The sequence below is a fragment of the Lepisosteus platostomus genome, chromosome 2 (genome assembly GCF_059453375.1).
Source record: "Lepisosteus platostomus isolate fLepPlt1 chromosome 2, fLepPlt1.hap1, whole genome shotgun sequence".
Taxonomy (NCBI): domain Eukaryota; kingdom Metazoa; phylum Chordata; class Actinopteri; order Semionotiformes; family Lepisosteidae; genus Lepisosteus; species Lepisosteus platostomus.
In genome coordinates, this window is record NC_142612.1 from 76626863 (window position 1) to 76649659 (window position 22797).

A 22797-nucleotide genomic window follows, 5' to 3' on the forward strand; every position below is an offset into this window, starting at 1 on the left:
CTGTTTTTTGTAGTTTATTGTTTTGTAAAAAAAAAAAACTGAAAACATCAAAGACTGTGTCTGTCCCATCACAAAAGTGCTTTATAATGGTGTACGTATTAACAAGGTGGACATACTGTATGTGTGTATACTATGTCTTTTACAATGTGCATGAAAATAAAGTTTTCAGAAATCCCATACGTTTAAAATGGTTCCTACTGTATGGATCTCCACCCCTCCCCGTGACTCAAAACTGGATGAACTGGTTAGATAAAGCCCAAGCTATAGATTGTTGGCATTCCAAAAATATATAACATCTGAGCCATGTGGAGCAATGACTTTAAGTCTGAGACACATACTCGTGTTGAACCATGACAGAGGGCTTCACACTACTGAGGTATGAGGTATTGCTGGCATCAGGATAAATGGTTAAAACTGTATGAAGCCTTGGAGCCCAGTCATTAATATTAGAACTGTATCTCACAAGATATACATTTGTAAATAAATATCACAACCATTATGCCTGTCTAGCCTCTTAGTTAGTTATTAGCTTATTGTTTGAAGGGTGTCATTCATCTGTTTCTTGAATAAAACCAAAGTTTTGGCTTCAACAACATAGCTGGGTATATTGTTGAAAAAGCTTGTTGAAGCCCTTTGGGTAAAGTGCCTCCTAATCTTGCTTTTAAATGCACTCCCCCATAATTTCCACTTGTCTCCTCCTAAAATATTTTGTAAAATTTACTGTATGCAATGTCATTATTAATACTGAATTTAGATTCCAGATTTCCAACAATTTATTTTCAGGAATATACCCATCTTTGTTAATGTGGTCTGTGCTTTACACATTTAAAGTAACTGCAAAGTGGTTTATGATAAGTATAAAAAGGAAACTTTAATATGGATAACACATAGTGATTCTGCTTGGCTACTGATCTTATTTGCTTTTTAAAGTCTCATCACTAAAATGACATTTCTTGACAAAAGGCATTTAAAAATTGAAGACTACACATTAAACTTGTGTTGCAAAAGAACAAACAATAAATGAAAATGATCACTTAAGTAAAATTAATTATATACTGTATATAATAAAATTAATTATTTAAAAACCCTTTAAATAAGTAGAAAAAATAGCTTGATCTTATTTAAATTTATTTCAAGTTTCATCACAAAGTTTGTTTTCTGATAAAATTATTTTCTCTAGCCAAAATAACCAAAACAAAAACCTGAGTCCTATTGTTAAAATCTTTCATAGAAACCTTTCCTCCAACTATACAACAGGCTGAATTAATTCCCAACCTCTAAAGAATAATAATAGTTTCATTCCTTCTCACATCTCTCTCACACTCTCTTCAACAATCACTTCTTTTCCAAGAGCCAACCCCCCTCCGCTAACTCTGGGCTAAACCAGCTGTCTCTGGACAGGTGTATTCAAGCGAGGTCCATCAATCTCAGTTTCACCGAGTGACCACGCCTAATTCTTCTCAAGCGCTGGAATGGCATCACCTTACAGAAGCCTCCCAGGGACACCTCACCTGAACCCCCCTCACAGACTCACTACAAAGTGATCTTTCTGTCTAGGGCTTGCAGTTGCATCTCTTATTACACTGATATTGTCACTGCCTTAACTATTTTGAATGAAGCGTTAGGTCAGATACTTGTTACCTTACGGAGTTAAGACAACTGTGCATACATTAAAATATCAGGTGAAAAGTTTTTAAAATAGAACCTTTCTATGAGACTCACTGCAATATTTTTCTGTTTTGCAGTTGCGCATCCTGTTAGTGTGAGTATAATTGTTTTGAGTGTAACAGCTCAGGGACCTGTGCTCTTTAATTGCTGCGTGTCATTGACTTGAGAGGTGAGGCAGCCCGGGAGCTCATGGAGAGGAGAGAAACTGAACGGAGAGGCTGTGATGAAGCAGTGATGAGCTGTGGTGCTCTGACTCCAGGAGAGCACAGTCCTCAGGGTCTTCAGTCCTCCATGCCCAGCTGTGAGCTACAGGAGCAGCAGGAGAGGAGCCAGGAGTGAGACCTCCTGCAGCTGGCTGCCACCTTCAGGCAGCTGTGGAGAGAGAATGAGGGCCGATAAGCTCTGGAATCCCACTGCAGGGAACAGGCCAGTGAGGAAGCAGGTCCTGGAAGTGCTGTGCTCACCAGCTTGCCTGCTGCAGAGCCAGGAGGAAACACTGCCTCTTAACTGAGGGTCCCCACTCTGTTACTCAGGACACCCCTTCTTTACTGTGTGAACAAGTCTGTGTTACAGCTGTTCCCCATCTCCACTAGGGGCCCCCTCCTTTCTTCTCTTCATTCAAAAACCCACTTTTTACCATTTGTCTTTTGTTTCCATAAAAACTAAATCTTGTCCTCTATGTCCTATAAACTGAAAAGCTAGCTTTTAGCAAATAAGTAATATATGTAAAAGTTATTATAGCCAATTATTGTACCCCTCACTATACAATTTTTCTTTAATTGACTTTTTCCACAGATGTTTTGAATTTAAAATAAAAACCTTATTTTTAAAAAGTTTGCAGTTATTTGAAAAGCCTAAATTATATATACCAACAGTTTCAATTAAATACAGTACTTTATTCAATTATCTCTGTATTTTAAATGGTAAAATACAAACTACAAGAAGTTTAATGAAAAAAAGCATTAACAACACCCAAACTACTGGGCAAGAGAGAATGTAGCTGACAATTTTGTGGTTTGTTTTACAAACTGTTTCATACAGTAATAGAGAGTGCTGTCCTACAAAATTTTCACTGTGGCCAATGAGCAGGTGGGTACACAAATTACTTGGTGGCGTATTGTGTTTTCCTTTAGATACACAGTTCTGAAACAGGGATGTGATGTCATACACGTTCCCCCAGAGAGTCAGACATTGTCTATATAGCTGTGATTTTGGTCATCGTAACACGGCACATTTTTTAGTTCTGAAACAATGCAGTTCAGTCTGCTTGTTGTTGTATCTTTGGGCTTAGCTGGGCTAACAGACACTGAAGCCATGCGCACATGCAGACTCAGAGAAGAATTTGACTTGTATGGGCTGTATAAAGAAGGGGATATCATTTTGGGTGGGATATTTGAAAGCCACTTTAAAACAGTGTATCCTGAACTGTCTTTTACTGCTAAGCCTGAGCCATTGAGCTGTGAGCGGTGAGTGAATATATTGTGCTGCTTCTTAATGACAAGTCAGGGAGAAAGTACAACTGAATGAAATAATGCATTGCCTAGGCTTTTCATGACACAGATACATTATATTATCTTCTTTTGAGAGAATTTAGCTCAGAATTTAGTCATGGTATTATCATGCTATTAGTGATAGTCATGCTATTTTAAACATAAACCTAACAACAGTTCCAATACATATGGAGCAATTAATCTGATTGATCACATAACTATAATATTTCATTCGGCATTATTGTTTCTAAGTGTTTTTTATTTAAAGGCCACATTTATGTTTTTTATTTTCAAAGTAAAATCTTAATTATACGAAGATCTTGTAGATACTTTAAGACCATGAAAGCAGAACATGTGCATAGTTTTATTTCAGTAATTGTGTCTGTTACCAGATTTGATATTGCAGGATTTCAGTATGCACAGACCATGGCTTTTGCCATTGAGGAAATAAACAGAGACCCTGCTCTTCTCCCCAACATCACACTGGGATACAGGCTGTATAGCAATTGTCAGAATTTAGAGATGGCTCATCGGGCAGCAACAGCTCTGATCAGCGGAGAGGATGAGTCTGTCACTGACTACAGCTGTACAGGGACTCCCCCTGTCTTAGCCATTGTTGGAGATCCTGCATCAACACATTCTATCGCCATATCAAGAACACTGGGCCTCTTCCAAGTTCCAATGGTACAGTAAAGCAAAGATCAGGATAGTAGTTCTGGTTACCCTATGAAATATTACTCAGTACTAATACAGTATGTTCTTACTTACGTGCTAATTTGCATGTATGAATATGTATGTGTATACTATGAAATAGTTTCATTTCAGTTCACTGTTCTTATTATACTTGTTCATACCATAACTGTAACATTTTATTTGTTTTAATTTTTTATTTGTACTGCTACAGTATATCCTTCATGTACTTTAGTTAGTACAGGATGATGCTGAAATCACAATAGATCTGTCTGTATGTCACAATTCATGAACTGTGTATCTGAAATTGATTTCAACTCTTCTTAAACAATACTTTTGTTCCTTCATTTGCAGGTCAGTTATTATGCCACCTGCTCATGTCTAAGCAACAGAAAGGAGTTCCCCTCTTTCTTCAGGACTATTCCCAGTGATACGTTCCAGGTCAAAGCCATGGTTCAGATATTCAGGCATTATGGGTGGACTTGGATTGGTGTAATTGTGAGCAATGATGACTATGGGCTGTATGCTTTGAAGATCTTTACAGAGGAGGTTAATAGATTTGGCTGCATAGCTTTCACAGAAATACTTCCTCTCATCAACAACACGGCTGAGATTCTTAAGATCGTGAAAACCATCAGAGAGTCAACGGCCAAAGTTATTGCTGTATTTCCAACAGGAGCCTATATGATTCCTTTGGCTGAAGAAATTGTTCAGCAAAAAATCAGAGGTAGGCAGTGGATTGCTAGTGAAGCCTGGACTGCCTCTCCTGTCTTCCACACTAAGGAGTTACTGCCCTATTTAGGTGGGACTATAGGAATTGCGATACGCAGAGGAGAAGTCCCAGGGCTGGAAAAATATCTCCTTCAGATTCGCCCTGTGTTTGACCCCAGGAACAATTTAATCAAACTGTTATGGGAAACGATGTTTGATTGCAAATTCCAAGAGAAGGGAAGCAATCACAATTTTTCAAAAATTTGCAGAGGTTCAGAAGACATTGAAAAAACCAAAACTGCTTATAGTGATGTTTCAGAAATGAGGGGATCCTACAACGTGTATAAAGCAGTGTACGCCTTGGCACACTCCCTGGACAACCTGATGTCCTGTGAGCCTGGAAAAGGGCCCTTTCAGAATAACTCCTGTGCAGACATCACAACTGTGCAGCCCTGGCAGGTGAGATACTGTATGTTATAACAGACAATTGTGAAAAACAGCAAGAAAAGGTATGTTTGTGATGTGTCTTAATTACTTACAATCAAACAATCAAATACATACAGACATACAAACATAAATATAATATATTCCAGTCTAACATTTATTAATGTTTTTTTAATTAGTTGCATTACACATTTTTTAATTGCGAAAAATTAGCTCATTACCAGTGAGGACGATTTTTAATCAGGTAAGTGCTGCAGAAACCCACTGAACTATTTTGTGATTAACTCATTCATTTAATAACAAAATTATTTGTTTATATTTCTCTCAGCTGCTGCAGTACCTGGCGAGAGTGAACTTCACGACTCACTATGGAGACAGGGTGTCCTTCGATGAGAACGGAGATGCTCTTGCAATCTATGATGTGATGAACTGGCAGAGGGCCGATGATGGGTCTGTGAAAATAGTAACAGTTGGTCTGTATGATGAATCAGCTCCTGCTGGACAACAGCTCACTCTGAATGAGGACAAAATCTTCTGGAACTTTGAATCTAATACTGTAAGTCAATCAGTGTGGTTATTTTTTTTTACTCACACAATTCAATTAATCAATTATGTTTTGTCAGTGCATTGACTTACTTGTTCAAATGTGGATCTCATTCTTTGTCTCTCTTGAAATATCTTGTAACATGGACAAGTGTGTGAATCTTAAAAAGATGGATGATGCAAACATTGTTCTTCCCCAGCCCCCCAGGTCTGTGTGCAGTGAAAGCTGTCAGCCTGGCACCAGGAAGGCAACCAGGAAAGGGGAGCCCCTCTGCTGTTTCGACTGTGTGCCTTGTGCAGAGGGAGAGATCAGCAACCACACAGGTGGGAAAATAGTATTAATTTAACAAACTAATATTTAAATATGAACTGAAGTTTATATTCTCTGCTGCTAGAGACAAGAAATATTAATTTTATCAAACACCAAGTTGCAGTATGTATGAGATCCACATACCATAACTTTTGTTGATTTGTGGACAGTTCCAAGTATAGAAAATTCCTTCTTGTCCGTCTTCACATCCCAGAAAAACTGCAGATTGAGTGGAAATATTCACACTATTTAAAATAGTGTTTTCTTATCTATTAATAATGTAAAATATTACAGATTTTATCTACTTTTGTTACTTTGTAGTTTTTTCTTTGATCAGATCTTAAGAGACAGGCTCCTATATCTCAGAGTTATGAGCTGAATCCAAATGTGGTCTTTTTTTAGAATATAGTGTGTAAACACACAAAGAAAGCTTTTACTGAAATGTGTTGGCCTTTTTCTCTGCCTTTTCCTGAACTTTCCTCCTGGGATTTTGATAGTACTGTCAGTCATTTTTAATTGTTGTTTTTATATACTGTATATCTATCATGGGAGCACTTGAACTCTAGCACAGCAGCCATAAAATAAAATACCAATAAATGAATTAAGGCTTGCAGATCAACAGGCTTCTTTTTACCCATCACTGAGTCTACTGGTTTTCTGTGAACAGATATACAGTATTCTCTTTGTAAACACTATATATAGATACTCTTCCTATAGGTGGTGTAAATATGGGATATATGTAACATAAATCAAAATGTTTATAAATTTAAAAATGATAGCAAACATTTTTCCATAGCCTAACTGAACCATTTTTTCACACTTTATTTTGTATTATGTACATACTAAACAATCTCTATATTTAATAATGAGATAACTGGATCTTTTTCTTACAGATTCAATTGAATGTTTTAAATGCCCCCCAGAATATTGGTCAAACCCAAGCAGAGATCAGTGTGTGCTGAAGAAAGTCGAGTTCCTTTCATACGAAGAGACTTTGGGAATCTCTTTGACAACAGTCTCAGTATTTGGGGCATTTTTTTCAACTGCGGTTTTAGCTGTGTTTATTTACTACAGGAACACCCCAATAGTAAAAGCCAACAATTCTGAACTGAGCTTCCTGCTGCTGCTTTCTCTAATACTCTGCTTCCTCTGCTCATTGCTGTTTATTGGTCAGCCACTACACCTCACCTGTATGCTGAGACATGTTGTGTTTGGGATCAGTTTTGTTTTGTGCATATCTTGCATTCTTGTGAAAACCATTGTTGTCATCATGGCCTTCAGAGCCACACTGCCAGACAATAATGTTATGAAGTGGTTTGGTGCTGCTCAGCAGAGAGGCACTGTTTTTGTCTGTACTGTCATCCAAGCTGTGATCTGTACTATATGGCTGAGTACAGCACCACCTGTGCCTTTTAAAAACACACAGTATCAAAACTCAAAAGTAATTTTTGAGTGTAACATTGGATCAGTAACTGGGTTTATTTGTCTTCTGGGGTACATAGGCTTGCTAGCCAGTGTCTGCTTTCTGCTGGCTTTCCTTGCAAGGAACCTGCCTGACAACTTCAATGAAGCCAAGTTCATCACTTTCAGCATGCTCATCTTCTGTGCAGTTTGGATCGCTTTCATACCAACGTATGTCAGCTCTCCTGGGAAATACTCGGACACTGTGGAGATTTTTGCCATTTTAGCTTCAAGCTTTGGTCTCCTCATTGCGATATTTGCACCAAAATGCTACATTATTGTGCTTCGTCCCGAGAAAAATACCAAGAAAACCCTCATGGGGAGAGCAGCTACTAAGAAGTGAAGGTACTTTTCTGTGCTGCTGAGCTCAGCATAAATCATTTACAGATCCGAGATCAGCCGTTGTGATTTGTCATTCTTTGCTCTGTAAAGTGAGTATTTACGAGCAGTAGAGATACATTTCCTAGACACACGTTTTTAGTTTACTGACCAATCTATTTCTTATTCTGAAACTTTACCTCATATCAACACCAGCCAAACAATTTGATCTTGAGCATGAAATGGCATTTGTTCTTGTTGTGTTGACAGTTCTGAAATCAATAGTCTGCAATGCCAGTCTCCAGGTATAGACTGAAGAAGAGGCAAGTTTTGCTTTTTTTATTGTATTTAAAAAGAACAAAGAATTGAAGGCAAATGTCTCTGAAGGTTTATTGAACATGAAATCATTATATTTATGTGTATATTTTTAGAAAAATAAAGCAAAAACATTTTGGAAAATTATTTATGTTTTTAGCATCATGGGGGTTCATTGAACATTCATGACTATGATAAACTGAACTGACTTTGTGTAGTGCTTAAACACTATATAAGCCCCTTACTGAGGGAACTGACTGGACAAAGATGTTGAGGTGCCTACCTTGTTGAATGCCAAGTGTTATTACAAAACTAAACGTTATTGAACATTACAGAAAGAAACCAGTATAAGTTTCTTATCTCAAGAATAATGAATTTGTCCCATTGGTGAAAAGGAAGCAAAACTCTCTGCATACTGTACATTCCCCTTCCGGGATTTTCACAGCCAGAAATCTCTGATCTTACAAAGATGTTGCAGCCAAACTCAGTCCATCAATGGGAGAGCACAAGTCTTAACTGCCTGAGCGGTCTTGCAGAACTGCACTTCCAGTGTTTGAGCTCACTCTGACTACATAACGCTACTTTGACCAGACCCTGTCGATCCACTTTGTTGGTAACAATGGTTAATAACATAAGTTAATTTACCTTTGTCATATCTGTTCCATAAAACCAGTGCTCTTCATTTTACTGATACTTTGTTAATTTCTCACACTTTTAACTGATGGGTAGCTGTTGTTGCTCAGTGGATTTTATCAAGTTATATGCCTGCCTGTCTTGTAAAAGAGTACATGTTATTATAGTGCGATATAAATATAATCATTATATAGATTGCAACCTAAATAAAGGGGTCATTTGCTAAAACATGATTTCAGTGCTTTGTATGAATTTCTTAAATGTATGGTTTCTGCACAATGCTTGTAAACTGTTGTGTTCTCAAACATACTGAGGAGTAATGAAGTACAGGACACATTCACATGACAGAGTGCTGTTATTGCCGACTGTGAGCATGTTTTGGAGTGCATTAATTTTGCATGTGCACCAGATTAATTTGCTCCCAAGTTAATCATTTTCTCACAACGCCATTGTTTTAAAATAAGATCACTTTATTGGCCATATACAATTTCTTGAAATTGTATATGGCCAATAAAGCCATAGTCTTATCACATACCCCAACTGGCTCTCCACGAGACACACAGACAGGGAGAGAAGCTGGGGGTCAGGGCACAGGGTCAGCCATTTATACAGCGCCCCCGGAGCAGTTGGGGTTAAGGGCCTTGCTCAGGGGCCCAATGGATTAGGATTCCTCTACCGGCCGCGGGATATGAACCAGCAACCTTCCAGCCACAGGCGCAGATCCTGAGCCACAGAGCCACCACATTAATAAGCCATCTCACTTCATAAGCACCTCCTGTGTGAATAATGTGTCTTTTCCACATGAATCAACCAGCAATCACTATGATAACACCAGTGTCAGGTGTTCAGAATAAGTGTGGTTTATCACAACCCGAACCACTAAGCAAATCACCAAACCTCAGCTGTTAATCTTACAGCCCAGGGGAAGGAGCAGGGAGGATACAGACTTCTAAAGATGTTATGTAATATCTGACCTTTTGAAAATTGGGCTTTTAAATAGTGATTGGCAGAACTGCCGGCGGTTCCTGGCGCACACAGTCTTGTGTTGTCTGATATCTTGTAAATCAAATTATGTTAACAGAACAGAAAGAAAAATCACCAATATAAAGCTTTTTAAGAGAAGCATCATCACAAACCGATGATACAGCAAAAATCTCACACAGCACATTTCATAACGTTTAACCAGCAAAACGTAAAAAAAAAACAAATTTCACGACAAGCCTTACATCAAACGAAACAAGACAACGGGAGCTTTGCAGAACCTTTTTTCAAACCAAAATACAGCAAAGCTATCGATTTCAAAAACAGTTTTTATCACAAGACACTCTTCAGAAAACTCCCAAACTCCGTCGATAATTCATCAATAACGCAGCAAAAGCAAAATCTCGCCAAATACATAAAATCTCATGGTTCTACCGTGTACGACGCGGGTACCGAACCCAAACATACCCACACATGACTAAAGTTACTTATCTCCAGGCTGGGAGGAAACTGAAAGCTCTTGGCTATTTTTTTTAAACTGACCGCCGTGAAAAATGGGGTCTGATTGGTTTAAATTGCTGTCTTTCATTGTGCTCTCAACCATTCACAGCGCTGGTGGAAGGACTTCCTCCGAGAAGCTCTGGCTAGGTTGTAGCTGTGGGTTATTGATATAGCCGGTGATTGACAATCAGATTCATATCAGCGTTGATCAGTTCAGCCCTGGAAGCTAATTTAGTTATTTCTTCACTGCCTAACACAGCAACAAAAGATAATAGTAGTGCTTAGAGGCTTTCCATAGTAATCGCAACAGCTTTTACACCTTTTTATTTTATCAAATATTTTAAATCAATTTTCTTGGTACTGTATGTGAGCAGTATCATTCCAGAGCCTGTTTTCACAAATATTTCTGTATTTGTTTTATATTTTTTCAGCTTTTTATACAAGATAGTGGACACATGGGGCGAGGCCTACAAGCTTTTTCAGCTGTGAGACGGGGACACAACTTGAAAAACTGATCTTTGAAAACAGAAAGACATACATGGGAAGTTACAATTTCCACACTGTGGATAGGCTGGACCTTCTAAAAGACAGTGCTTCCAGAAAAAAAAATGTCTAAGCTCTTTTAGTTCTTTATCCTTGTCCTTATCCAGAGCCTTAAATCTCTGAAGTCCTGCCCTCTTGCACCAGTTGGCTTATGAATTAGGTTTGAAATGTCAAGTCTTGAAGGAATAGAGTTGCCCACCAACCCACCCACAGCTTGTTTCTGTTCCAGTCTGATTTTTTGTGTAGGTGTTTTTCTTTATCTTCTCTGGGACCTGCTTCAGCCCTGCATAGCGTCTGTGATTTGACACGATCATGGACCAAGCCATTGCAGATTCTGGCTTGAGTCCACGAAAGCTACATAGTCTATAATATCTCAGCTATAATACCCTGCAGCTCACAACTGGCAACCCACTGAAGCTCAGCAGGTGTGAGCCTGGTCAGTACCTGGATGGGATACCTCCTGGGAAAAACCTGGGTGCTGCTGGAAGTGGTGTTAATGGGGCCAGCAGGGGGCACTCACCCTGCGGTCTGTGTGGGTCCTAATACCACAGTATAGTGATGGGGGCACTATACTCTAAAAAGGCACCGTCCTTCGGATGTGGCATAAAACCAAGGTCCTGACTCTCTGTGGTCATTAGAAATCCCAGGGTGTTTGTTGACAAGAGTAGGAGTGTTACCCCGGAGTCCTGGCCAAATTTCCCCCTGGCCTTTACCAATCATGGCCTCCTAATAATCCCCATCTCTGAACTGGCTTCATCACTCTGTTCTCCTCCCCACTGAGAGCTGGTGTGTGGTGAGCATGCTGGTACTGGTACAAGTACTGGTGCACTATGGCTGCTGTCACATCATCCAGGTGGGGCTGCACATTGGTGATGGTGGAGGGGATCCCCATTACAATGTCCACAAAGACATTGCTCGAGCAGGCCAAGCTTCTAGTCAGTTAAAAAGGAATTTGGGCAAAAATAGTTTCTCCTTTTAGGCAGCATTGCAGAAACATTAAGGTCACGAATCCCAGATCAGGGAAATAGGGGCAAAAAAAAAATTCTTAATGTACGCCATTCCTTTTTTAAGAAGTAAATAGCTAAATAGCATCATTCTAAAATTAAATTCATCTGAGCTATTAATGTGAAGAGTACCACATGTTTCTTAAAGCTGAAACTGCTTAATATTTAGTACAGTAAATACAATTAATTATCACTTTTCTAGACTTTTGAAAGACTTTCAGACCTATCCCACATTAGATGCTTGGAACTCAGCTCAAAATGCAGATTTTGAGATAAGTACAATGAAGAAATTAGTAAATTCCTCAACATGTTGTGTTTGGAATCAGTTTTGTTTTGTGCATATCTTGCATTCTTGTGAAAACCATTGTTGTCATCATGGCCTTCAGAGCCACACTGCCAGACAATAATGTCATGAAGTGGTTTGGTGCTGCACAACAGAGAGGCACTGTTTTTGTCTTTACAGTCATCCAGGCTCTGATCTGTATCATATGGCTGTGAATACAGCATCCCCTGTGCCTTTTAAAAATACACAGTATCAAAACTTTAAAAATCATTTTTCAGTGTAATGTTGGCTCAATAACTGGATTTAGTTTCCTGCTGGGGTACATAGGCTTGCTAGCCAGTGTCTGCTTTCTGATGGCTTTCCTTGCAAGGAACCTGCCTGATAACTTCAATGAAGCCAAGTTCATCACTTTCAGCATGCTCATCTTCTGTGCAGTTTGGATCGCTTTCATACCAGCTTATGTCAGCTCTCCTGGGAAATACTCGGACACTGTGGAGATTTTTGCCATCTTGGCTTCAAGCTTTGGTCTCCTCATTGCGATATTTGCTCCAAAATGTTACATTATTCTGCTTCATACAGAGAAAAATACCAAGAAAGCTCTTATGGGAAGAGCAGGCCTAAAGTGATAAGTACATAACTTTAGGTTCTATATTGTTACTGTACAGAGCAGCTACTAAGAAATGAAGGAAGTTTTTGTATTTGCAGAGTTCAGGTAAAGCGCTGTTAGAATTTTTTATTCCATTCTGAAAAGTGAATTGAGCAAGAGAACCACCTTACCCTGATCTAAGTTAGTATGCCAACTGATATTTGCAATATTAACAATGGGTCATTAAACTTATGCAAATAGAGGCTCATTTTACTTTCATCTTTTAATTTCACTTTAAAATATTTTGTAAATTTTACTGTATGCAATGTCATTGCTAATATTGGATTTAGATTCCAGATTTCCAACAACTTATTTTCAGGAATATACCCATCTTTGTTAATGTGGTCTGTGCTTTACACATTTAATGTAACTTCAAAGTGGTTTATGATAAGTAAAAAAAAGAAACTTTCATATGGATAACATAATGATTCTGCTTGGCTACTGATCTTATTTGCTTTTTAAACTCTCATCACTAAAATGACATTTCTTGACAAAAAGCATTTAAAAATTTGCCATTCAAAATGAAGACGGCACATTAAACTTTTGCTGCTAAAGAAACATTAAATGAAAATGATCACTTAAGTAAAATTAATTATATATATAATAAAAGTAATGATTTAAAATCCCTTTAAATAAGTGGTCAAATGGCTTGATCTTATTTAAACTTATTTCAAGTTTCATCACAGTGTTTGTTTTTTGATTAAATTCTTTTCTCTAGTGAAAGTAACCAAAACAAAAACCTGAGTTCTATTGTTAAAATCTTTCATAGAAACCTTTCCTCCAACTATACAACAGGCTGAATTAATTCCCGACCTCTAAAGAATAATAATAGTTTCATTCCTTCTCACATCTCTCTCACACTCTCTTCAACAATCACTTCTTTTCCAAGAGCCAACCCCCCCCTGCTAACTCTGGGCTAAACCAGCTGTCTCTGGACAGGTGTATTCAAGCGAGGTCCATCAATCCCAGTTTCACCGAGTGACCACGCCTAATTCTTCTCAAGCGCTGGAATGGCATCACCTTACAGAAGCCTCCCAGGGACACCTCACCTGAACCCCCCCTCACAGATTCACTACAAAGTGATCTTTCTGTCTAGGGCTTGTAGTTGCATCTCTTATTACACTGATATTGTCACTGCCTTAACTAATTTGAAAGAAGCGTTAGGTCAGAGACCTGTGACCTTACGGAGTTAAGACAACTATGCATACATTAAAATATCAGGTGAAAAGTTTTAAAAATAGAACCTTTCTATGAGACTCACTGCAATATTTTTCTGTTTTGCAGTTGCGCAGCTTGTTAGTGTGAGTATAATTGTTTTGAGTGTAACAGCTCAGGGACCTGTGCTCTTTAATTGCTGCGTGTCATTGAATTGAGAGGTGAGGCAGCCCGGGAGCTCATGGAGAGGAGAGAAACTGAACGGAGAGGCTGTGATGAAGCAGCGATGAGCTGTGGTGCTCTGACTCCAGGAGAGCACAGTCCTCAGGGGCTTCAGTCCTCCACGCCCAGCTGTGAGCTACAGGAGCAGCAGGAGAGGAGCCAGGAGTGAGACCTCCTGCAGCTGGCTGCCACCTTCAGGCAGCTGTGGAGAGAGAATGAGGGCCGATAAGCTCTGGAATCCCACTGCAGGGAACAGGCCAGTGAGGAAGCAGGTCCTGGAAGTGCTGCGCTCACCAGCTTGCCTGCTGCAGAGCCAAAAGGAAACACTGCTTTTTAACTGAGGGTCCCCACTCTGTTACTCAGGACACCCCTTCTTTACTGTGCCTCTTAACTGAGGGTCCCCACTCTGTTACTCAGCACACCCCTTCTTTACTGTGCCTCTTAACTGAGGGTCCCTACTCTGTTACTCAGGACACCCCTTCTTTACTGTGCCTCTTAACTGAGGGTCCCCACTCTGTTACTCAGGACACCCCTTCTTTACTGTGCCTCTTAACTGAGGGTCCCCACTCTGTTACTCAGGACACCCCTTCTTTACTGTGCCTCTTAACTGAGGGTCCCCACTCTGTTACTCAGGACACCCCTTCTTTACTGTGTCTCTTAACTGAGGGTCCCCACTCTGTTACTCAGGACACCCCTTCTTTACTGTGTCTCTTAACTGAGGGTCCCCACTCTGTTACTCAGGACACCCCTTCTTTACTGTGCCTCTTAACTGAGGGTCCCCACTCTGTTACTCAGGACACCCCTTCTTTACTGTGCCTCTTAACTGAGGGTCCCCACTCTGTTACTCAGGACACCCCTTCTTTACTGTGCCTCTTAACTGAGGGTCCCCACTCTGTTACTCAGGACACCCCTTCTTTACTGTGCCTCTTAACTGAGGGTCCCCACTCTGTTACTCAGGACACCCCTTCTTTACTGTGCCTCTTAACTGAGGGTACCCACTCTGTTACTCAGGACACCCCTTCTTTACTGTGTCTCTTAACTGAGGGTCCCCACTCTGTTACTCAGGACACCCCTTCTTTACTGTGCCTCTTAACTGAGGATCCCCACTCTGTTACTCAGGACACCCCTTCTTTCCTGTGCCTCTTAACTGAGGGTCCCCACTCTGTTACTCAGGACACCCCTTCTTTACTGTGTGAACTTGTCTGTGTTACAGCTGTTCCCCATCTCCACTAGGGGCCCCTCCTTTCTTCTCTTTGCATTCAAAAACCCACTTTTTACCATTTGTCTTTTGTTTCCATAAAAACAAAATCTTGTCCTCTATGTCCCATAAACTGAAAAGGTAGCTTTTAGCAAATAAGTAATATATGTAAAAGTTATTATAGCAAATTTGTACTGATTTGTATTTGACAGAAATGGAAAACATTTTTTATACCATGTAATTTGTTTATTTCTTTAGTTGACTTTTTTTCCACAGATGTTTTGAATTTAAAATAAAAACCCAATTTTGAAATAGTTTGTAGTTATTTAAAAAGCCTCAATTATATATGCCAACAGTTTCAATTAAATACAGTACTTTCGTCAATTAATTATCTCTGTATTTTAAATGGTAAAATACAAACAACAATAAGTACTTTAATGAAAAAAAGCATTAAGAGAGAATGTAGCTGACAATTCTGTGGTTTGTTTTACAAACTGTTTATAAACTGTAATAGAGAGTGCTGTCCTACTAAATTTTCACTGTGGCCAATGAGCAGGTGGGTACACAAATTACTTGGTGGCGTATTGTGTTTTCCTTTAGATACACAGTTCTGAAACAGGGATGTGATGTCATACACGTTCCCCCAGAGAGTCAGACATTGTCTATATAGCTGTGATTTTGGTCATCATAACAAGGCACCTTTTAGTTCTGAAACAATGCAGATCAGTCTGTTTGTTGTTGTATCTTTGGTGTTAGTGGAGCTGTCAGATACTGATGTTGTGCCCACATGCAGACTCAGAGAAGAATTTGACTTGTATGGGCTGTATAAAGAAGGGGATATCATTTTGGGTGGGATATTTGAAATCCACTTTATAACAGTGTATCCTGAACTGTCTTTTACTGCTAAGCCTGAGCCATTGAGCTGTGAACGGTGAGTGAATACAGTATATTGTACTGCTTCTTAATGACAAGTCAGGGAGAAAATGCAACTGAATGAAACAATATAATTTATCTGTGTTATGAAAAGGCTAGGCAATGCATTATCTTCTTTTGAGGGAATTTAGGTAATACAAGTCATTGTATTATCATGCTATTCATGATAGTCATGCTATTTTAAACATACTGTAAACCTAACAACAGTTCAAGTACAAATGGTGCAATTAATCTGATTGATCACATAACTATAATATTTTATTCTGCATTGTTGTTTCTAGGTCTTTTTTATTTAAAAGCCACATTTATGTTTTTTTTATTTTCGAGGTAAAATCAATTTATACGTATAATCGAATTATACGAAGATCTTGTAGACAACATACTTTAAGACCATGAAAGCAGAACATGTGCATTGTTGTATTGCAATAATTGTGTCTTCTACCAGTTTTGATATTGCAGGATTTCAGTATGCACAGACCATGGCTTTTGCCATTGAGGAAATAAACAGAGACCCTGCTCTTCTCCCCAACATCACACTGGGATACAGGCTGTATAGCAATTGTCAGAATTTAGAGATGGCTCATCGGGCAGCAACAGCTCTGATCAGCGGAGAGGATGAGTCTGTCACTGACTACAGCTGTACAGGGACCCCCTCTGTCTTAGCCATTGTTGGGGATTCTGCATCAACACATTCTATCGCCATATCAAGAACACTGGGCCTCTTCCAAGTTCCAATGGTACAGTAAAGCAAAGATCAGGATAGTAGTTCTGGTTACCCTATGAAATATTACTCAGTACTAATACGTTCTTACTTACTAATTTGCATGTATCAATATGTATGTGTATACTATGAAATAGTTTCATTTTAGTTCACTGTTCTTATTATACTTGTTCATACCATAACTGTAACATTTTATTTCTGTTTTAACATTTTTATTTGAACTGCTATATACTTCATGTACTGTACTTTAGTTAGTACAGGATGATGATGTCAAAAAAGCAATAGATCCATCTGTATGTCACAATTCATGAACTGTGTATCTGAAATTGATTTCAACTCTTCTTAAACAATACTTTTGTTCCTTCATTTGCAGGTCAGTTATTATGCCACCTGCTCATGTCTAAGCAACAGAAAGGAGTTCCCCTCTTTCTTCAGGACTATTCCCAGTGATACGTTCCAGGTCAAAGCCATGGTTCAGATATTCAGACATTATGGGTGGACTTGGATTGGTGTAATTGTGAGCAATGATGACTATGGGCTGTATGCTTTGAAGCTCTTTACAGAGGAGGTTAATAGATTTGGCTGCATAGCTTTCACAGAAATACTTCCTCTCATCAACAACAAGGCTGAGATTCTTAAGATTGTGAAAACCATCAGAGAGTCAACTGCCAAAATTATTGTTGTGTTTTCAACAGGAGCCTATATGATTCCTTTGGCTGAAGAAATTGTTCAGCAAAAAATCAGAGGCAGGCAGTGGATTGCTAGTGAAGCCTGGACTTCCTCCCCTGTCTTCCATACTAAAGAGTTACTGCCTTATTTAGGTGGGACTATAGGAATTGCGATTCGCAGAGGAGAAGTCCCAGGGCTGGAAAAATATCTCCTTCAGATTCGTCCTGTGTTTGACTCCAGGAACAATTTAATCAAACTGTTATGGGAAACGATGTTTGATTGCAAATTCCAAGAGAAGGGAAACAATCACAATTTGTCACACATTTGCACAGGTTCAGAAGACATTGAAAAAACCAAAACTGCTTACAGTGATGTTTCAGAAATGAGGGGATCCTACAACGTGTATAAAGCAGTGTACGCCTTGGCACACTCCCTGGACAACCTGATGTCCTGTGAGCCTGGAAAAGGGCCCTTTCAGAATAACTCCTGTGCAGACATCACAACTGTGCAGCCCTGGCAGGTGAGATACTGTATGTTATAACAGACAATTGTGAAAAACAGCAAGAAACGTTATGTTTGGGATGTGTCTTAATTACTTAGAATCAAATATATACAAATATGAATATAATATATGCCAGTCTAACATATATTCATGTTTTTAAATTAGTTGCACTACAAATATTTTAATCAGATAAGTGCTGCAGAAACTCACTGAACTATTTTGTGATTAACTCATTCATTTAATAACAAAATAATTTGTTTATATTTCTTCCAGCTGCTGCACTACCTGGCGAGAGTGAACTTCACTACTCACTATGGAGACAGGGTGTCCTTCGATGAGAACGGAGATGCTCTTGCAATCTATGATGTGATGAACTGGCAGAGGGCCGCTGACGGGGCTGTGAAAACAGTAACAATCGGTCTGTTTGATGAATCAGCTCCTGCTGAACAACAGCTCACTCTGAATGAGGACAAAATCTTCTGGAACTTTGAATCTAATAGTGTAAGTCAATCAGTGTGATTATTTTCTTTTGTACTCACACAATTCAATTAATTAATTATGTTTTGTCAGTGCATTGACTTAATTGTTCAAATGTGGATCTCATTCTTTGTCTCTCTTGAAATATCTTGTAACATGGGTAAATGTGCGAATCTTAAAAAGATGGATGATGCAAACATTCTTTTTTCCCAGCCCCCCAAGTCTGTGTGCAGTGAAAGCTGTCAGCCTGGCACCAGGAAGGCAACCAGGAAAGGGGAGCCCCTCTGCTGTTTCGACTGTGTGCCTTGTGCAGAGGGAGAGATCAGCAACCACACAGGTGGGAAAACGGTATTAATTTAATATAAACTAATATTTAAATGTGAACTAAAGTTTATATTCTCTGCTGCTAGAGACAAGAAATATTAATTTTGTCAAACACCAAGTTGCAGTGTGTATGAGATCCATATATCAGAACATTTGTTTATTTGTGGACAGTTCCAAGTATAGGAAAATGTCTTTTTGCTGTCTTAACATCCCAGAAAAACCACAGACTGAAAGTGGAAATATTAACAATATTTAAAATAGTGCTTTTGTATCTATTAATAATGTAAAATATTACAGATTTTATCTACTTTTGTTACTTTGTAGTTTTTTCTCAGATCTTAAAAGACAGGCTCCATCTATATTTCAGAGTTATGAGCCAAATCGGAATGTGATCTTTTTTAGAATATAGTGTGTAGACACATAAAGAGAGCTTTTACTGAAATTTTTTGGCCTTTTTTCTTTGCCGTTTCCTGAACTGTGCTCCTGGGATTCTGATAGTACTGTCAGTCATTTATAATTGTTGTTTTCTGTATATCTATCATGGGAGCACTTGAACTCTAGCACAGCAGCCATAAAATAAAATATCAATAAATGAATTAAGGCTTGCAGGTCAACAGGCTTCTTTTTACCCATCACTAAGTCTACTGGTTTTCTGTGAACAGATATACAGTATTCTCTTTGTAAACACTATATATGCTCTATATACTGTATACGCTACAGGTAGTGAACATATTGGACCTACTTCACACGTTATTTTGTATTCTCTTTGTATGGATATACTATATAATCTCTGTATTTAATAATGAGATAACCGGATCTTTTTCTTACAGATTCAATTGAATGTCTCAAATGCCCCCCAGAATATTGGTCAAACCCAAGCAGAGATCAGTGTGTGCTGAAGAAAGTCGAATTTCTTTCATATGAAGAGACTTTGGGAATCTCTTTGACAACAGTCTCAGTGCTTGGGGCATTTTTTTCAACTGTGGTTTTAGCTGTGTTTATTTACTACAGGAACACTCCAATTGTAAGAGCCAACAATTCTGAACTGAGTTTCCTGCTGCTGCTTTCTCTAATACTCTGCTTCCTCTGCTCATTGCTGTTTATTGGTCAGCCACTACACCTCACCTGTATGCTGAGACATGTTGTGTTTGGGATCAGTTTTGTCTTGTGCATATCTTGCATTCTTGTGAAAACCATTGTTGTCATCATGGCCTTCAGAGCCACACTGCCAGACAATAATGTCATGAAGTGGTTTGGTGCTGCTCAGCAGAGAGGCACTGTTTTTGTCTTTACTGTCATCCAGGCTCTGATCTGTATCATTTGGCTGAGTACAGCACCACCAGTGCCTTTTAAAAACATGCAGTATCAAAACTCAAAAATCATTTTTGAGTGTTACATTGGCTCAATAACTGGGTTTATTTGTCTGCTGGGGTATATAGGCTTGCTAGCCAGTGTCTGCTTTGTGCTGGCTTTCCTTGCAAGGAACCTGCCTGACAACTTCAATGAAGCCAAGTTCATCACTTTCAGCATGCTCATCTTCTGTGCTGTTTGGATCGCTTTCATACCAACGTATGTCAGCTCTCCTGGGAAATACTCGGACACTGTGGAGATTTTTGCCATTTTAGCTTCAAGCTTTGGTCTCCTCATTGCGATATTTGCACCAAAATGCTACATTATTGTGCTTCGTCCCGAGAAAAATACCAAGAAAGCCCTTATGGGGAGAGCAACTACTTAGAAGTGAAGGTACTTTTTTTGCTGCTGAGCTCAGCATAAATCATTTACAGATCTGAGATCAGCCGTTGTGATTTGTCATTCTTTGCTCTGTAAGGTGAGTATTTACGAGCAGCAGAGATACATTTCCTAGACACACCTTCTAAGTTTACTGACTAATCTATTTCTTATTTTGAAACTTTACCTCATACTGTATCAACACCAGCCAAACAATTTGATCTTGAGCATGAAATGGCATTTGTTCTTGTTGTGTTGACAGTTCTGAAATCAATAGTCTGCAATGCCACAGTCTCCAGTTTTACTTTTTTTTAGTGTATTTAAAAAAACAAAGAATTTAAGGCAAATGTCTATTAAGTTATTCTAAACATGAAATCACTATATATATGTGTGTGTATATTTTTTGAGAAAAAAAGCAAAAACATTTTGGATAGTTTTCTTATCAAGAGAATAATACCTTTGTGCCATTGGTGAAAAGGAAGCAAAACGTTCATGTTCGTAAACCCCTCCTCTTAAGGACACTCCAGCCCTTCCTTGTTTTCCACTCATCGCCCGTACCTGCTCCCTGTTCCAACCCCCTTTCAGTTCTCCTTAAAAGCCAGGCGCTCACTCTATTCCGGGCTCTGCTCTGGTTTCCACACCAGGCGAGTCCGAGACCTGGAAGCACCTGGTCCCGTTAAGGTTTTATTTTCTGTTCCTGTTCCCCTCCGGTTCCGATCTGGTTCCCGTTTTTAAATCTTGTTTGTCTTGGATGGACCGCCTGGTTTTGGACTTTTGTCTTTGTTTGGATTCCTCCTTGGATTTTCTCCTGGATTGTTTGCCTCGGCCACACTTCCCCCGAACACCAGCGCACCAAGGACACGCCCCCTGTTTTCATCCCCGTGTCCTGCAGGACTTTATCCCCCCATGTTTCTTCACTTTTCCCTGGATCGTGTCGTCCGCATAGGGTCCGGAAAGAACCTTTCGTTACAAAAACTCTCTACGTTCATTCCCCTTCTGGGATTTTCATGGCTTTATCTATAGATTGTGCCCTGAGAATGTGACAGTTATGCAGTGGGTGCCCTACTTCCCAGGCTAAGCCTCACTGATCTTAGGGATAATTTGGGATGACAAATGATATGTAGGGATCAGAGAGTAGTGACCAGGCACAACTGTAAAAGTGGCATAGGACAGAAACTGATGTAATCCTCAGTGCAAAGCCCGGACCACAGAGGCACAGCCAACATTGCTTCTAGCAGTGGCGAGACATGCTTCTAGACTATCACAGTAAATCCCCTGTCGATCCACCTTGTTGGTGACAATGGTTAATAACATAAGTTAATTTACCTTTGTCATATCTGTTCCATAAAACCAGTGCTCTTCATTTTACTGATACTTTGTTAATTTCTCACACTTTTAACTGATGGGTAGCCTTTGTTGCTCAGTGGATTTGCTCAAGTTATTTGCCTGCCTGCCTTGTAAAAGAGTACATGTTTATATAGTGTGATATAAATATCATCATAATATAGATTGCAACCTAAATAAAGGGGTCATTTTCTAAAACATGATTTCAGTGCTTTGTATGAATTTCTTAAATGTATGGTTTCTGCACAATGCTTGTAAACTGTTGTGTTCTCAAACATATTGAGGAGTAATGAAGTACAGGACACATTCACATGACAGAGTGCTGTTATTGCCGACTGTGAGCATGCTTTGGGGTGCATTATTCTTTGTATGTGCACCAGATTAAATTGCTTCGAAGTAAATCGATTTCTCACAATGCCATTGTTTTAAAATAAGATCATTTTATTTGGCCATATACCATTTCTTGTATTAGGAATTTGTCTTTTCGCATACCCCAACCTGCTTTCCATGAGACACACAGACAGGGAGAGAAGCTGTGGGTCAGAGTGCAGGGTCAGCCATTTATACAGCGCTCCTGGAGGAGCTGGGGTTAAGAGCCTTGCTGCTGGAAGTGGTGCTAGTGGGGCCAGCAGGGGGCGCTCACCCTGCAGTCTGTGTGGGTCCTAATACCCCAGTATAGTGATGGGGGAACTGTACTCTAAAAAGGCACCGTCCTTCAGATGAGACATAAAACCAAGGTCCTGACTCTCTGTGGTCATTAGAAATCCCAGGGCGTTTCTTGACGAGAGTAGGGGTGTTACCCTGGAGTCCTGGCCAAATTTCCCCCTGGCCTTCACCAGTCATGGCCTCCTAATAATCCCCATCTCTGAACTGGCTTCATCACTCTGTTCTCCTCCCCACCGAGAGCTGGTGTGTGGGGAGCGGACTGGTGCAGTTTGGCTGCCGTCGCATCATCCAGGTGGGGCTGCACACTGGTGGTGGTG

At 39.5% G+C, this 22797-nt stretch overlaps 2 protein-coding genes, 1 long non-coding RNA gene and 1 pseudogene across 4 annotated transcripts; 3 read left to right on the forward strand and 1 right to left on the reverse strand.

Moving 5' to 3' along the window:
• Position 1: 1 nt before the first annotated feature.
• LOC148677164 (uncharacterized) lies at positions 2-10102 on the reverse strand. Of its 2 annotated transcripts, XR_015929995.1 has the most exons (5): positions 10000-10071; positions 9558-9639; positions 6001-6075; positions 5344-5455; positions 2-2040 (listed from the first exon to the last, which is right to left on the reverse strand). It is a non-coding gene; the product is annotated as an uncharacterized LOC148677164 (long non-coding RNA). The 2 variants fall into 2 exon arrangements; XR_015929994.1 differs by lacking the exon at positions 9558-9639 and having other exon boundaries at positions 10000-10102.
• On the forward strand, positions 2920-7660 carry LOC148677165 (extracellular calcium-sensing receptor-like). Its single transcript, XM_088619130.1, has 6 exons — positions 2920-3134; positions 3551-3842; positions 4203-5018; positions 5332-5559; positions 5747-5870; positions 6750-7660. The coding sequence occupies exons 1-6, from the start codon at positions 2920-2922 to the stop codon at positions 7658-7660; spliced, it is 2586 nt and encodes an 861-aa protein (XP_088475256.1).
• A 1825-nt stretch (positions 10103-11927) lies between the features above and the next one.
• Positions 11928-14087, forward strand: LOC148677166 (extracellular calcium-sensing receptor pseudogene; annotated as a pseudogene).
• A 1745-nt stretch (positions 14088-15832) lies between these two features.
• On the forward strand, positions 15833-20477 carry LOC148677167 (extracellular calcium-sensing receptor-like). Its single transcript, XM_088622948.1, has 6 exons — positions 15833-16047; positions 16495-16786; positions 17144-17959; positions 18215-18442; positions 18632-18755; positions 19573-20477. The coding sequence occupies exons 1-6, from the start codon at positions 15833-15835 to the stop codon at positions 20475-20477; spliced, it is 2580 nt and encodes an 859-aa protein (XP_088479074.1).
• Positions 20478-22797: the final 2320 nt, after the last annotated feature.

Bases quoted from the DNA above. Each gene is read 5' to 3' on its own strand.
- LOC148677167 (XM_088622948.1), top strand. From the start codon at position 15,833: ATGCAGATCAGTCTGTTTGTTGTTGTATCTTTGGTGTTAGTGGAGCTG. The intron at 16,048-16,494 runs GTGAGTGAATAC...GTCTTCTACCAG, and splicing joins GAGCCATTGAGCTGTGAACG to TTTTGATATTGCAGGATTTC. The intron at 18,443-18,631 runs GTAAGTCAATCA...CTTTTTTCCCAG, and splicing joins GGAACTTTGAATCTAATAGT to CCCCCCAAGTCTGTGTGCAG.
- LOC148677165 (XM_088619130.1), top strand. From the start codon at position 2,920: ATGCAGTTCAGTCTGCTTGTTGTTGTATCTTTGGGCTTAGCTGGGCTA. The intron at 3,135-3,550 runs GTGAGTGAATAT...GTCTGTTACCAG, and splicing joins GAGCCATTGAGCTGTGAGCG to ATTTGATATTGCAGGATTTC. The intron at 5,560-5,746 runs GTAAGTCAATCA...GTTCTTCCCCAG, and splicing joins GGAACTTTGAATCTAATACT to CCCCCCAGGTCTGTGTGCAG.